At 41.2% G+C, this 13,846-nt stretch overlaps 1 protein-coding gene across 1 annotated transcript in view; it reads right to left on the bottom strand.

The window, feature by feature from the left end:
* Window positions 1–13,846, bottom strand: part of LOC115043222 (dihydropyridine-sensitive L-type skeletal muscle calcium channel subunit alpha-1-like) — an 87,631-nt gene that overhangs the window by 53,456 nt on the left and 20,329 nt on the right. Inside the window, exons 7-17 of the mRNA XM_029501494.1 lie at window positions 11,870–11,973; window positions 11,575–11,720; window positions 11,395–11,476; window positions 10,976–11,136; window positions 9,897–10,122; window positions 9,590–9,797; window positions 9,212–9,332; window positions 8,991–9,105; window positions 8,462–8,564; window positions 8,290–8,359; window positions 8,068–8,200 (exon numbers count right to left, since the gene is read on the bottom strand). Of these exons, the coding sequence (XP_029357354.1) occupies window positions 8,068–8,200; window positions 8,290–8,359; window positions 8,462–8,564; window positions 8,991–9,105; window positions 9,212–9,332; window positions 9,590–9,797; window positions 9,897–10,122; window positions 10,976–11,136; window positions 11,395–11,476; window positions 11,575–11,720; window positions 11,870–11,973 (1,469 nt within the window). The remainder of the gene's footprint in view (window positions 1–8,067; window positions 8,201–8,289; window positions 8,360–8,461; window positions 8,565–8,990; window positions 9,106–9,211; window positions 9,333–9,589; window positions 9,798–9,896; window positions 10,123–10,975; window positions 11,137–11,394; window positions 11,477–11,574; window positions 11,721–11,869; window positions 11,974–13,846) is intronic.

Raw genomic sequence — 13,846 nt, 5'->3', positions numbered from 1 at the left:
CTATGGAACCAACTTCCAGCATCAGTCCGTGGGGCGGACTCTTTAGCAATTTTTAAGACCGGGCTTAAAACCTTTCTATATGACAGACCTTATAGTTAAAGTAAAGTTTAGTAAAGAGTAAATAAATAAAGTTTATTTACTCTTTAGCTATGCTGCAAAAGGCCTGGACTGCTGAGGGAAGCACTGAGCACCTCTCTCTCTCTCTCTCTCTCTCCCCCTTGTATGCTCTGACATACCAATAACCATGCTTCACAAAAATCCCTATTTCTCCCAGTTCTAAGCATGTGTGCTGTATTTACTAACCATGTTTCCCAAAGTCTCTGTCTCTCCCTGTCTTCATCCTACAGGTGGTGAATCACCGCCACCCTGTGTTCCCGCAAAGCCTGCTGCTCCCATATCTTCATGAACTCCATACAGCATAGTTTCTGTTAACTTCATGTTGCATCTAATGTTCCTGTCTGCACCTGTTTTGAATAACCCCCCCCCCGAACTGAGGCAGATGGCCGCCCTCTGAGATTGTCTAGACCTGCTCTGTATGTAAAGTGCTTTGATATAAAATTGTTTTGATTTGGCGCTATATAAATAAATCTGATTAGATTTGATGTACTATAACAACCTGTCATTCTAGGCTATCCATGGCTAAAAAGACATATCCACACTTAGACTGGGTTTCAGGGACCATACTTCAATGGAGAGGTCGCTGTTATACTATTTGTAAAAGATCTGCTTAATCACCTGCTTCTATTCTGCATTTTACTACTGAGCTTCCTGATCTTTCTGGAGTTCCTGAAAAATATTTGAACCTGAAGGAGTTTTTCACAAGACCACCTCCTTGCCGCCCCATCACCCATATGACTGTTCAATTGACCTGCCAGGTGCTTCTCCTCCTAAAGGCCGACTCCTCTCTCTATCTGCTCCAAGACCAAGGCTATGGAGAAGTACATCAACAACTCTTTGGCTGCAGGTATCATTCAGCCGTCATCATCTCCTTCCTTCCCAGGGTTCTTCTTTGTAGGAAAGAAGGACAAAACACTGCAACCCTGCATTAACTACAGGGGACTCCATGATGTCACTGTGAAAAACAGGCGCCCTCTCCCCTTAATATCCTCTGCATATGAACTGCTATAACATGCTACCATTTTTTCCAAACCCGACCTCCACAATGCATTTGATTAAAATCTGATAGGGGGGTGAGTGGGGGATGCTTTTAACATCCCCAATGGACACTTTGAGTATTTAGTTGCGCCATTTGGTCTCACGAATGCTCCTGCAGTCTTTCAGGCATTAGTGATGTTCTCTGGGAGCTGCTCATTGCTTGTGTTTTTGTGTAGCTGGATGAGATTCTCATTTTCTCCAAATCCAGACAGGAGCATATGATGCATGTACGTCAAGTCCTCCAGAGGCTTCTGGAAAATCAGCTCTTCATGAAGGCTGAGAAGTGTGAGTTTCACATCTCAGAGGTATCCTTGCTGGGCTTCGCCATCAGTGCTGTTAAGATCCAGATGGATCCAGATGAGACCAAGGCAGTTATGGACTGGCTCCTTCAACTCGCAAGCAACTTCAATGCTTTAAGGGCTTTTTTTAACTTCTACAGATGGTTCAATTGAAACTACAGTTCAGTGGCAGCTCCTCACTGCACTCACCTCCCTGAAGGTGCCCTTCACTTAGTCCCCTGCTGTTGAAGAGGCCTTTGATGAGTTCAAGTCATGGTTCACTGCTCCCATTCTCATTTTCGCAGATCCTGCTCGCCAGTTTATTGTTGAAGTGGATGCTTCAGACACTGGTGTGAAGGGCAATTCTTTCTCAGTGTTCGGCTGCGGATCAAAAGGTTCATCCTTTTTTCCCCAGCAGAGAAGAATTATGACATTAGGAATCGGGAATCGGGGGCTGTTGGCGGTGAAGAATGGAGGCACTGGTTGGAGGGGTGTCCCAACCAGCATTTTGGGGTTTAAACTTGTTAACTTGTATTTCCCCTTTGACCCTGGGAATGCATGTATGCATGTGCAGTGTGTGTGATATTACGGTGTCGAGTGGAAATGGCAGACACAGACCTCTGGTCCTGTACGGAACTTGAATAAAGTAGTTAAAGTAGTATAAACATTGCATTTATTACTATTCTGGTATCAGAAGTTTGACGAGACCCAGAAGTATGAAAAATTGAATTAAGATCTGGACGCGGGTTACTGAACTTGATGAAAAGAAATAGGCCTTTGCTGTTGCCTTGAGGCTCAAAGGAAGAGCCTCTGAGCCTTCAGAGCTCTCAAGAGGAGAGTTTCCCCAGGAGACCTGACAAAACCATAAGAACAATAACAGAAAAAGAAACTCAGTTGTCAGAATTTAGCCGCTAAACTACAAGGACTAAGTTACAACTTGAAGCCAAGGCTGCCTGTGACCCGAACAAGTTTGGCTGCATCGCACTCAGCCTCCAGCATCTCGAATTGCCATGGTAATTCCAATCTGTTTTCATCATAAAAGAGAAGAATAATTCGGACATTAACTCAATAACCAAGCCAATCGCACGAAAGACAGTACTGCTGCTGAAGAGGGACGAGCCAGATGGACAGCCAATTCAGCCAAGGACCAGCCTAGCTTGGGAGGCCACGACAAAGGACCTTGACGCGACAGCTCTCGCCGGACATCTCCTGTGCCATTTTTGTGGCCAGTTTCCATCCAAAGTAAGGTTGCGTTTTTCTGCTCTCCCAGCTTGCTGTTCTGAGTGGCGTGAGGTATGGCTATTAGATAATGTTGACCCAAAATTTTGTTTTAAAAACTTTCCTTCTTCAGATAAATCTGCCCTGTATTTGATAAACAACCTTCCATTCATTTGCCCAAGTTCTCAAGTTAGTCACCAGCTGCTTGATTATCATTGTTTCATTTAGTTTATGCTTTGAGCTGCACCTGTACATAATGAGCACAAATGTTTTGATTTCTCCCACTCGTTCGAGTGGAATGAGTGGATTTACCGTATTGACCCGATATTATCTACAAAGTGCAACTTCTCAGTTTTCAGAAACCCCATGAATTTCTCAGATAGAGCAAACCATTGCGATATTGGGGCTGCACAATTGGCACCAACTGTGACAACTGTGAACCAACTGTGCCAAATGTTTGCCAAGTGTGGAAAATGTGTGCCAAGTGTCCCAAATAGGTTACTTACCACTTCCAACTTTAACACTATAACTACCATAATAACTATAACTAGAAAATTCGTTGGCAGGGATTTCGAGAGTGCCATGATGAGTACATAAGAATAAATCATTAAAACTGACAGCCATAGCACTGACCGATCATATTGTTGAGCTATCCATGATACGCCCGCTGCGGTGCGTCACTACCATGTTCTCATACAACCAGCCTCTGGATGTTTCCTCCCTGTTTGATTATGCTTTTATTTTGAAAGCGCAAAACAGCGTCACATCACTGGCCTGCCCCCTCCCTCACCGGCTCTGACGCAAGAGACAACAGCTTCCTAAGCAGGCTGTCTAATGACACAAACTTTGCAACGAGGTGAAACGGCCTGCAGGGAACATTGCCATGAATGTGGCTTGTTTTTTACATTCAGTTCCAATGTTAACTCATTCGTAATTCCCTGTGTCATTAAAAAGGAGATTAATCCCCACCCTCTCCAGCGCCAATCACCGCTGCTGCTGTTCAGTGGACACGTGCAGCTAATCGAGGCTATCAACATGCACTCCAACTACAGAAGAGAGGAGCAGACCCACAAAGCACACAAACATACACCCTGTGACACTAATCTAAAATCTGAGAAGGGCTCTCTATGCATGTGTTGGAATGTGTGTGCGTGAGCTGTAATTGTAATAGACACTGTAGGAGAGAGTCTAATGTTGTGGGAGAGACAAAAAGTGAGTAAAAAAAATAAAGAGCAATAAATGTTGATTCTTATTTAATAAAAACAAGGATGTAATCTCGTGATTGAACATAAAGGAATGTAGTGGATATGATTACAAATTATTAAGAAATGCAAAAAAAAACAATACATCTTGTGTGCTTACAGAAAGAAAGATACACACCTTTCTCTTTAGATTTGGTGGAGTGGGGGGCAGGTTGCAGCCAAACTGGGATTTGATCTTGTGGGATCTTGTGGGATCTTGTGGGATCAAATATGATTTATTTGCAGTCTGGGCGCTAATACAGGGATGATAATATCCTCTCTGCTCTGGCTGAATTTGGGAAGAGGCTAATGTGAGGGCTTAGGAACAGAACAGCACCTGCTGCTGCTGCTCCTTGACAGCTGCAGAGAGATGTGCGCTTTCACTTCAGTTTACACCATAAAAGCCTCCATTAACACCAGAAACAGTTGCTAAATCTACCAACAAAGACACTACATTGGTAACACTGGTGAAGCTAACACCATTTGATGAGCTTATGTTACGGCTTCTTCACCATGGCAACGTCACAGAGGATCGTTTGTAGGATAATGTAGCCTTCTGCTAACGTCCAACATCCACCATTAATTTCTCAGAATCAGAGAGGCAAAATTTTAAAACTGGGCTGGGGAGGTGCACCATCATCCAAAATAAGCTGCTGGACCTACCAGTGTGTTTAATAGTGTGTGTGTGTGTGTGTCTGTGTGTGTGTGAGTGTGTTCTGGAGAACAGAACAGAAATGACAATAGTAACAGTTGATCAGCTGCTCTCATATCAGAGGAGTCTGACAACATCATTGCTTAGAGTGGCTGATTACATCACTGATTGCAGCTGTGTGTCTGTGCTTCTGAGACCACATTAAATTGACAGGTTATTTTGTTCGGCAAAGCTCTGACTCTGGGGCAATTTGTGATAAAACGGTAACTCCTATCAGAAAACTGAGCAGACCCTGAGCAGACACACATAGCTTCAAGTGTCTGAAGCTATGTGTATTTTGGTGTTTCTAGGATGTAAAATGTGGACATGGGAGCGATGCAAAAACATATGAAAATTTTGATGGCTCTCCTTCCCACTTGAGAAAAATACATGGGGAGGAATAGCAGAGATGAGGGTTGAGCATGTCCTCTAGAGGGGTATTGTTCAAATTTGATTTGTCTGACTATTAGACACATTTTTCAAGAGAGGACACAAATCTCTAATACTTTGGAGAAAATGGCACCTGTACCTGGCAATTTACAAATAATTTTTTCAATAATCATCACCTCACCAACGCACTCTAACTGAAGATTCCGCCATTCTATGTCACAAACATTTCATCCAATACATACACGGAAAACTAAAATTTTCAGCAGAAATGTGGTGAGACAAGCATGAGACTTGAACAATCGCTGATCTGAAAGTATAAAAGATATCAGAAAGATGAAAACACGACTTGGTAGAGAACATATTTTTCTAAATTTTAAAGGTTAAATAGACTGTGTAGCTGTAAGTATGCATTCTATTCTATTCTATTGCATTCTACCCAGAAAAACCATAGCACACCGATCCCATGCCCCAGATGATGGGGTTTGGTCTGTGTGGGTCAATTCAAAGCCCTCTGTGATTCTGTGTGGAGCATGAGTCACTAATAATTAAGAATAAGAATAAAAACCCGAGCAATGACAAAAGCGACTCAGTGCAGACCCGAGTTACTAATAAGAATAAGAAATGTGAACAATAACAACGACAACATCAATGTCTCTATAGTCTGAGTTTGTGCAGGCCCAAGGCACTAACTATAGTTATAACTACATCTACAACTATAACAACTCCCCCAAACTCAATCAGTAACTTGTGCACTTGTAATAGCCTCCTGCAGTATGGATCTTTGCGCAGAGATTTGACCTTAAGTGGTTCTTGTAGTTTTTCGATTGTATGGTCTTGTTTGATTCAATATCTTTTCCCCTATCATAAGCCTACAAATGCTGGATTTACGATCATATAAATAGTTTTTTTCTCCTCCACTCCACATTTCCAGTGTTACATATCATTTCAAAACAAACAGTCACTAAAAAAGACTTTGTCTTGTTTTGTGGACATTAGGACCTAAACCTCCCCGGGAACCATCACCTTATCCTGGTGGAGGGGTTTGTGTGCACCAATAAACATGGGAGCTGTGTTGTCGGGAGCCATGTGTTCCTGGTTGGGTCTCCGAAGGCATATTGGTCTCATGCGAGGGGCCAGACAAAGAATGGTTAAAAAAAGACCCCATGGAAAAAAAAAAATAAATAAATAAAAAAAGAAAAAAGAAAAAAAAATAAAGGAGGGAGGAAGGTTACCCTGTCCCAATAAAACCCAAGGCTTAAGTCTGCAGCCAGGCTTGGATGGAGGTGGCTTTGTCTGCCATGCTCCGGTTGAGCATAGCCTGAAAGAGCGACGTGAACACTCCACATCTTGTCCTGCACCACTCGGGCAAGAAACCGAAGGGGTCGGGTGCACTGGTGGTGATAGTGAGGAATCTCAGCGACACAGACCTGGGCAACAGAGGCTGGCTCTGGCGACATGGAAAATCAACTCTCTGGTGGGGAAGGAGCCAGAGCTAGTCTGCAAGATGACACTGATAAGACTATGGAGTCATGAGATGGAAAGATTACACTTTTCACCAACTTTGACACAAACTTTAATCCTTTAACAACTAAGCTTCAAATTGTCAATCTAGACTTTTTGTTTATATTAACCATACAAGGGCCAGAAAATGTGCTGTGAATACATGCATTTCCCAATTTTTCCAAAACACTTCATAATCTTCAATATATGGCAGTTTACAGTATGTTGAAATACTGTATCAACAGTTAACACAACAAAGGAACTGATTTACCAGCTTCCAGTAACAGCACTCGTGGAATTCGTAATGACCCTATGTTGGCTGTGAAGTGTGACTTCTCGGCTTTTGGAAACTGTTACAATTTCTCTGATAGAGCAAACATTCACAAAGTTACTGTGATTTGAAGTGGGGTTGTGCAAATGTGTCTGTCACAACTGTCTCCTGGCAGTAATGTTTGTGTCTGTCTTGCCTGTTTTGCCATTCTCCCATGTGTCATGTCTGGTGTCTTTACTTCCTATCCTCCTGTGTGATTGTCTCTCTCTTCGTGTTTCACCTGTGTCTTGTGAACACACCTCCCTGCCTGTGTTCTCCTGTGTCGGTTGCCAGTTTGTCATCTTCACCAGAGAGATGCTTACCAGCATTTTCTGTCTGCCTACCTGTGAAAGACATGCTTTTGGCCACTTTTCCTGTGATCTGTCTGTTCCCCGTCGGTACTGTTGTTACTGTTGTTTTCTGCTTGTCTACCTGCCTCACACCTACCCTTGCCTGTACTATTGCCTGTCAGAATTGCCTACTGGAACCAACCCTAGCCTACCTGATCTATGCCTTTCTTCTGTGTCCTCTCCCGTTGGATTCCCAGCCAGTTTCCTTTGGGCCTGATAATACTTAGTATCTATTGAGTTGTTTAAGAAATTATTGTGTTTGAAATTGGAACGTGTTTTCTGGTTGTGCTTTTGGGTCCAAACTCCTGAGACTGGTTGTGACAGTGCCATCGCATGCTTTGCTTAAAAGGGTTAAAGCCATAAGAGGTGTAATTGTAACGAACAAATTCGGTGCAAAGCTCTCAACTATTGGTCCGTCTATGTTTTGACCCTTGGCCATGGTGAAGAGCTGTGGTTTGTGAACGAAATCAAGAATACAAGCGGCTGAATGAGCTTCCTCTGTGAGGTTACTGGGCTCAGCTTTAGAGATGGGGTGAGGAGCTCAGGTGTCCAGGAAAGGGCTCAAAGTAGAGCTGTTGCTCTTCTGTATCAAGAGGGCCTAGTTGAAATGATTTAGTAATAAGGCCAGGATGCCTCCTGGTATTCCAGGCATGTCCATATTGGAGGAGCCCCCAGGCAGACCAAGAACAGATAAGCAGATGACGATGAAATGAGATGAGATAAACACAATGAGGTTACTCAGCTGACCTGACGTAACACAGAGGTCCTGGAAAGACTGGAGAACCCTGACAATACTATGATTACACCAGCAAAAGTGTATCTGTAACTGTTGTGACCTGGCAAGACTCCAAACACTGCAACAAATCAGGTCACAAGAGGAGTCTGGGTGTCATGAACAGAGGGTTTGAGGACAGGTGAGAATGGAGCTTCATACTTGTTCTGAGGTCCAAAGATAAAAAAAGAACTGGCTTCTGGCATAGGCACTGCTTCCTCCTTCAACTGCAGGTCTGCCATTGGACGAGGTCTGGGGCTGTCTGGGATCTCGGGGTCCTCCTCCTCATCATCACCTAACCAACAGATAAAGAAACACATCATAAGATGCCTTTCTCCATCTTGTTTTGGAGTGATTACAATTAAAATTACTACAGCTGATTACCAGGAAAATCAGCTGGAGGGAAAGGATCTTTGATCTCATTCACATTAGACTCAAACTCGTCAACTTTCAGCTAAGGAAGTGGAAGAGAGACAAGAAATTGAGATCAAAATGAACTCTTGTATGATATACCAATGTGAATAGAATAGAGAATAACTCCTCACTGATGACTCACCTTGGCAGTTGTAGGGATGCCTTCTATGCCTTTGGCCCTCTGCTCAGCCAGCTTCTTGGCCAGATTTGCCCTTTCCTCTGATGCCTTGTCAGGCATGTTAGCCCTAGATAAAACAAAGGTCTGAGACACATATTTCTGCAAAGCCAAGAAGAAGAACCAAGATGGAGAAGGAGGAATAAGAGAGCAGAAGGAAAATTAGCGCCCATGATTCCATACACTTCTGATACTGGTCGAGGTCGCCCCCCTGGGCCTGGTTCTGCCTCTTAAAGGATGTTTTTCCTTGCAACTGTTGCCAAGTGCTTGCTCATCGGGGGATCTGTTGGGTCTCTTCAAATAATTTTATAAAGAGTTTGGTCTAGACCTGCTCTATAAGTAAAGTGCCTTGATGTAACTTTGTTATGATTTGGCGCTATACAAATAAATTAGATTTGATTTGATATGTAGTGTAAATAAATTACTTCTACACTGTCTCGGTTATTTTGTAAATTAATGTGGAAATGTGCTGCAGTGTGAAAGCAGGAACATAAACCTGAGATCTTTCTTGCGTTTTTTCTCCTCTGTTTTCTCCTTCTGAGCTAGAGTGAGAGACTCCGCCTCTGCCAGGTTGTCAACAGCGATGGCCAGGAAGACATTCAACAGGATAACTGATGACATGAGAGTTAGAGACCTTCACCATGATTTGAACGCACACACACACACACACACACACACACACACACACACACACACACACACACACAAGAAGGATACAATTTCCACAAACAAAAAGGATGACGAAGTAGAGGCTGACCAGGATTCCAGGCATGCCAGGTCCTCCATGAGCCATGATGCCATCATACATGACAGAATTCCAGTCCTCACCTGTCAGAATCTGAAGACATATCATCACAGTCGTAAAAATTTCAATTCAATACACTTAACACAATTTTGTTATTGAGACATCACCACATTGATCACCTCTCTGCATTGATGCAGGTACATCAATATTAAAAGTGATTTTGTTCAGATATTGACTCTGTTAGAATAAGAATCACAATGCTATCAAATCAGGTAGAACCAGTAGGCATTGCCTCATCTTCTTCTGCCATTGATGATTCAGTTTACAGCACCTCTTCTGGGGATAACAACCTGAAATACAGTGATGAGAGCCTGAGGAAAGCTGTCAAAGGTGCTGCGTGGCTTCAGCTTGTCGGGAAAGTTGAACTTCCCTCCAAACACCTGCATACCCAGCAGGGAGAAGATGACAATGAAAAGGAAGAGAAGCAGCAGTAAGCAGGCAATGGAGCGAACCGAGTTGAGGAGGGAAGCAACCAGATTACTGAGAGATGTCCAGTACCTGCAACAGTATGTCCAGCAGATTATTTAGCAAGAAGTAATTCTTATCTTAAGAATTGTTTCCACATACATCCTCCAATAAAAACCACAGGTCTTTTACCTACTGACTTTGAGAAGGCGTAGCAAGCGTATGCAGCGCAACACAGAGATCCCCATCACTGACATGACGCCAATGTGGACCAGTATAAGCTCCATGATGCCAGCGGACACCACAACGAAGTCAAAGCGGTTGAAGAGTGACATGAAGTAAGAGGGTAAACCCAGAGCGTACATCTTCATTAACATCTCCAGGGTGAACATGGACAGCAGCAGCTTATTGGTATTGTCTGTCCATGGTAGTTTTTTTCCAACAGCATGAGGAGGAAGATAACATGTTAAAAAAGTATTACGTTTGATCAACATGGATAATATGGACTACACTAAATAAATCCACCCTAATTCAAATCATTTGTTACTGAGGCTCTTGAAATGATTCATCATATTGCATATTAACATATTATTTAGAATTTATTGAGTGCACGTTAATCAACTTATTCATTCATTCATTTTCTACTGCTTATCCGTTTCTAGGCCACGGGGATGCTGGAGCAAATCCCAGCTCTAATTGGGTGACGGTGGGGTACACTCAATCGGAGCTGGATTTGATTTGATTATTAAAAAAAAATTATGCTATTACAGATATTACATACAATAAAATTGAAAGCACAATGGAACCAGAAGCTTACAGGGAAAATATATTTTAAATAAATGTTTCTTTTTTATATTTTTATATTTATATAACATTTGCACAGCAGTGGTATAAGATGCCAGCTTGAATAGGATGGGGAGAGAAAAGTCAGAAAAGGTCTATCCCTATTCGGCTGATGGAATGGAATGGGAGGAGACAGCCTAGTCTTCACATGCCTCACACAGAAATTATGTTGTTAAAGCATTATCACACATGCTGTGTATGCATGTGGGTAATAAATACAACATAACAGTGCAACACTTGGCACACGGAATCTACAAACCAACTGCCTGAATGTAATTGCTTCTATCCTGAGAACATGGCTGTGAACTCAGTATTTGACTGATTTTTCCTTGAATCGGCTGACTTATTGCAGTTTTACAAAAGGGACTGGCAGTTTCTGTGTGTCTAACAGTCATACAGTTCAGTGTTATTTTTTGTGGTGCTCTGACCTTGCCAGTTCGTGAGTCTCTGAGACTGCTTGTGGTGCTCTGTGGCAATGGCCAGTGTATTGAAGAAGACAAGCACGATGACCCACCAGTAGAATAATTTGGACTTGACGTATATTCTACATTTACGCCGTAACCAACGATTCCACTTACGAGCCAGTTTACTGCATGAAAAGAAAGAAAGATCAGTTGATTTCACGTCACACATCACACATCAAAAAATAAACCATTCCATCATGACTGAATCTTCCCAACCAAAGCATTCTGATGTTTTCTGAAGTGTTCTGTACATCCCTCAAAAATACCTCTTAGATTTGCTACACTTTTAACATTAATGAAAATATTTGATGTTAACTAAACACCTTTCATGACATGCAACAGCAAACACCTGAAAATAATATTCTGACAGAAGCTGTACTGACTAGTAATAGATGATCAGCTGCATTGTGTCCATTTTGCCAACACTGACAGATTCCGATCCTCCATTTTCCATGGGCAGCAAGCCTGATAAAAAAGAACACTTTTGGGATGTGGTAGAACAGGACATTGATCCAAAAAGGATCTGATGCCTGTTTGCATTGATCTTATGATTTCTGTTTTACCCTGTCTCTCTTGGTCATTATCCATGACCTCAGCCTGAGTGATCCAGTCCATATAGCCCCTGAGGTCTTCATCTAGCTGCTGGGTTTCCCTCAGCTTCTGAAACTCTCCTCTGGACTTCGCCTTCTCTCGCTCTTTCGTGAACTCACTAGTGGGTGACAAGACAAATTAACTGAAATACAAGACATAAATTGAGAAATAACTATGTGCAGAATAGAATCTACAGATATCTTGGAGAAACAGACAGACCAAAAGTAATGATAAAGAGAGTAGTGTATAGGTTTACAAAAAACTTACCCACTGAGCACACCCAGAACCAGGTTGAGCACAAAGAAGGACCCAACCAGGATGAGTGTGGTGAAGTAGATCCATGGCCATTCCATTCCTATAGCATCATTTAGCTGTCAGACAAACCACACCTGACATTATTGCAGAAACAACATCATGTACAGAGTATTCATCTTATATGTTATATAATATCAGTACATCTTTGTATATATTGAATAGGTTGCAGATGTTTTGATAAGGACACAGCACTGGTTGCCACTGAAAACAGTGCAAACAGTTCAATTGCTATTGCGAAAATAAGTATATAAACCACCAAAATAATGAGACACAGTGCAGTTTATTTTTTGTCAGAAATATTACTTGGGAGAGATATAAACAAATATTACTACAACTTCAACCACTACTGCTAATAATAACGTAATATAATGTATTATTACTTTACTTATTACTTATTTATAAGAGCCCTCCTTTATAGGCAAAAAAAACAAAAAACAAAACAAAAACAAAACAACCCTAAACTAAACCAAACTTAGCTTTTCTGTATCAACTATTTGTCCCTGTGCCCGGACAGAGTAATATCAAAAAGATATTAATTATATTTATATTTATTAATTTCTTGGTAAATCTTTTTTAAATGTCTTCACTGTGTCTGGCTTGACCTATTAGTTACTATGCACCCATAATTTGCAGTAGTAATGCTCCATTTCGTCCATATCTGGTAATCGGAAGATATGAATGCTGAGACAGCTCTGTGCATATCCTTATTTAAAATTAAGCATACATGAGCCTGTAAACTACACAGTAAATTTATATTAGGCTAAACAATGCAGTTGAAACATCTACATGACTGTCTGCAACAAGGACCCGTGACTTTGAGATGTGACATACATTTACATCTTTTATTGCTCTTTTATCAAATGTCTTTTCACCCTTTTTTTGAATATGCTTGTACAATGGGCTAACAGTGAAGGACAGAAACAGCTTAAATAATATTTTTAAAGTCTGCTCCAAAATTTTTGGAGTGAATGTACAGCCCAGAAAACAAAAGGCATAATCTGCCAACCCAACCATGTCCTGTCCAATGAATTCACTGCACTGTCTTCAGGCCACTGCTTTAGAGTTTCTCTGACAAAAACAATCCACTACTCCATGTCATTCACACCATCTGCCATTAGACTGCTACTGTAAACACCAACTCTTTGTAACTGTATACTGGTAGTTCTTGTGAATTTAAGTGATGGTGGGTGTAGGCTTTATGTCTACTTCGCTCTGGGTCCTGTGAATCTGAATTGCCGTTTTAAAGATAAATAAAGTTGTCTGTTTTTGATTCTAATTAATTTAAAAGGGATGCTAGAAAACTTTCGTTGGCTACCAAGTGGTATTGGATTCTTTTTCAGCTCATGTTTATTTACATGTCCCCTCTCTTTCAATAATTGTCAATGCACCTATTGTAACTGCAGAAATATGAGTTGCAGATATATTCCCCATTGCTTCATTTAGCCATAATAAGATATACACTAAATTTTAACCTTTCAGTAACACCACTGATAAACAATTCACTTGCTAGCTTTCTAAGTAAAGCCCTAAAATAAAGCAGCTTAATTTAATTTTAAATCCAGTATCTATTTTGTATGATGAAACATTCTGTTATTTATCAAATCAGCCTCAATTTTATTCAATTTTATTATATATTTTGAAGTGAAAACAGACATTCACCAGTGAATATGATTATTTTCTTTCTTTCTTTCTTTTTATTTTGCCACAATCCAATTGTCATAATAGTTTTCTTATATACAGTAAAGGTTTATTATTGCTATTATATCAATGTGAATAAATTACTATTGAATTAATTTTATTGAGTCATCCTAATGATGTTTTGTGCTGCAGCTCTTCCTGGGGTGCCGTCTGTGTTTGATGAGGACCATGTTATTTTACTGTTCTTTGATATAAATGTCTGTCTGTCAGCTTGGGTCATTTCTTCTTCAT

The sequence above is a fragment of the Echeneis naucrates genome, chromosome 5, assembly GCF_900963305.1.
Source record: "Echeneis naucrates chromosome 5, fEcheNa1.1, whole genome shotgun sequence".
NCBI classification, from domain to species: domain Eukaryota; kingdom Metazoa; phylum Chordata; class Actinopteri; order Carangiformes; family Echeneidae; genus Echeneis; species Echeneis naucrates.
Note: the sequence above shows the minus strand (reverse complement) of the source record. Positions and strands in the feature narration are given on the sequence as shown.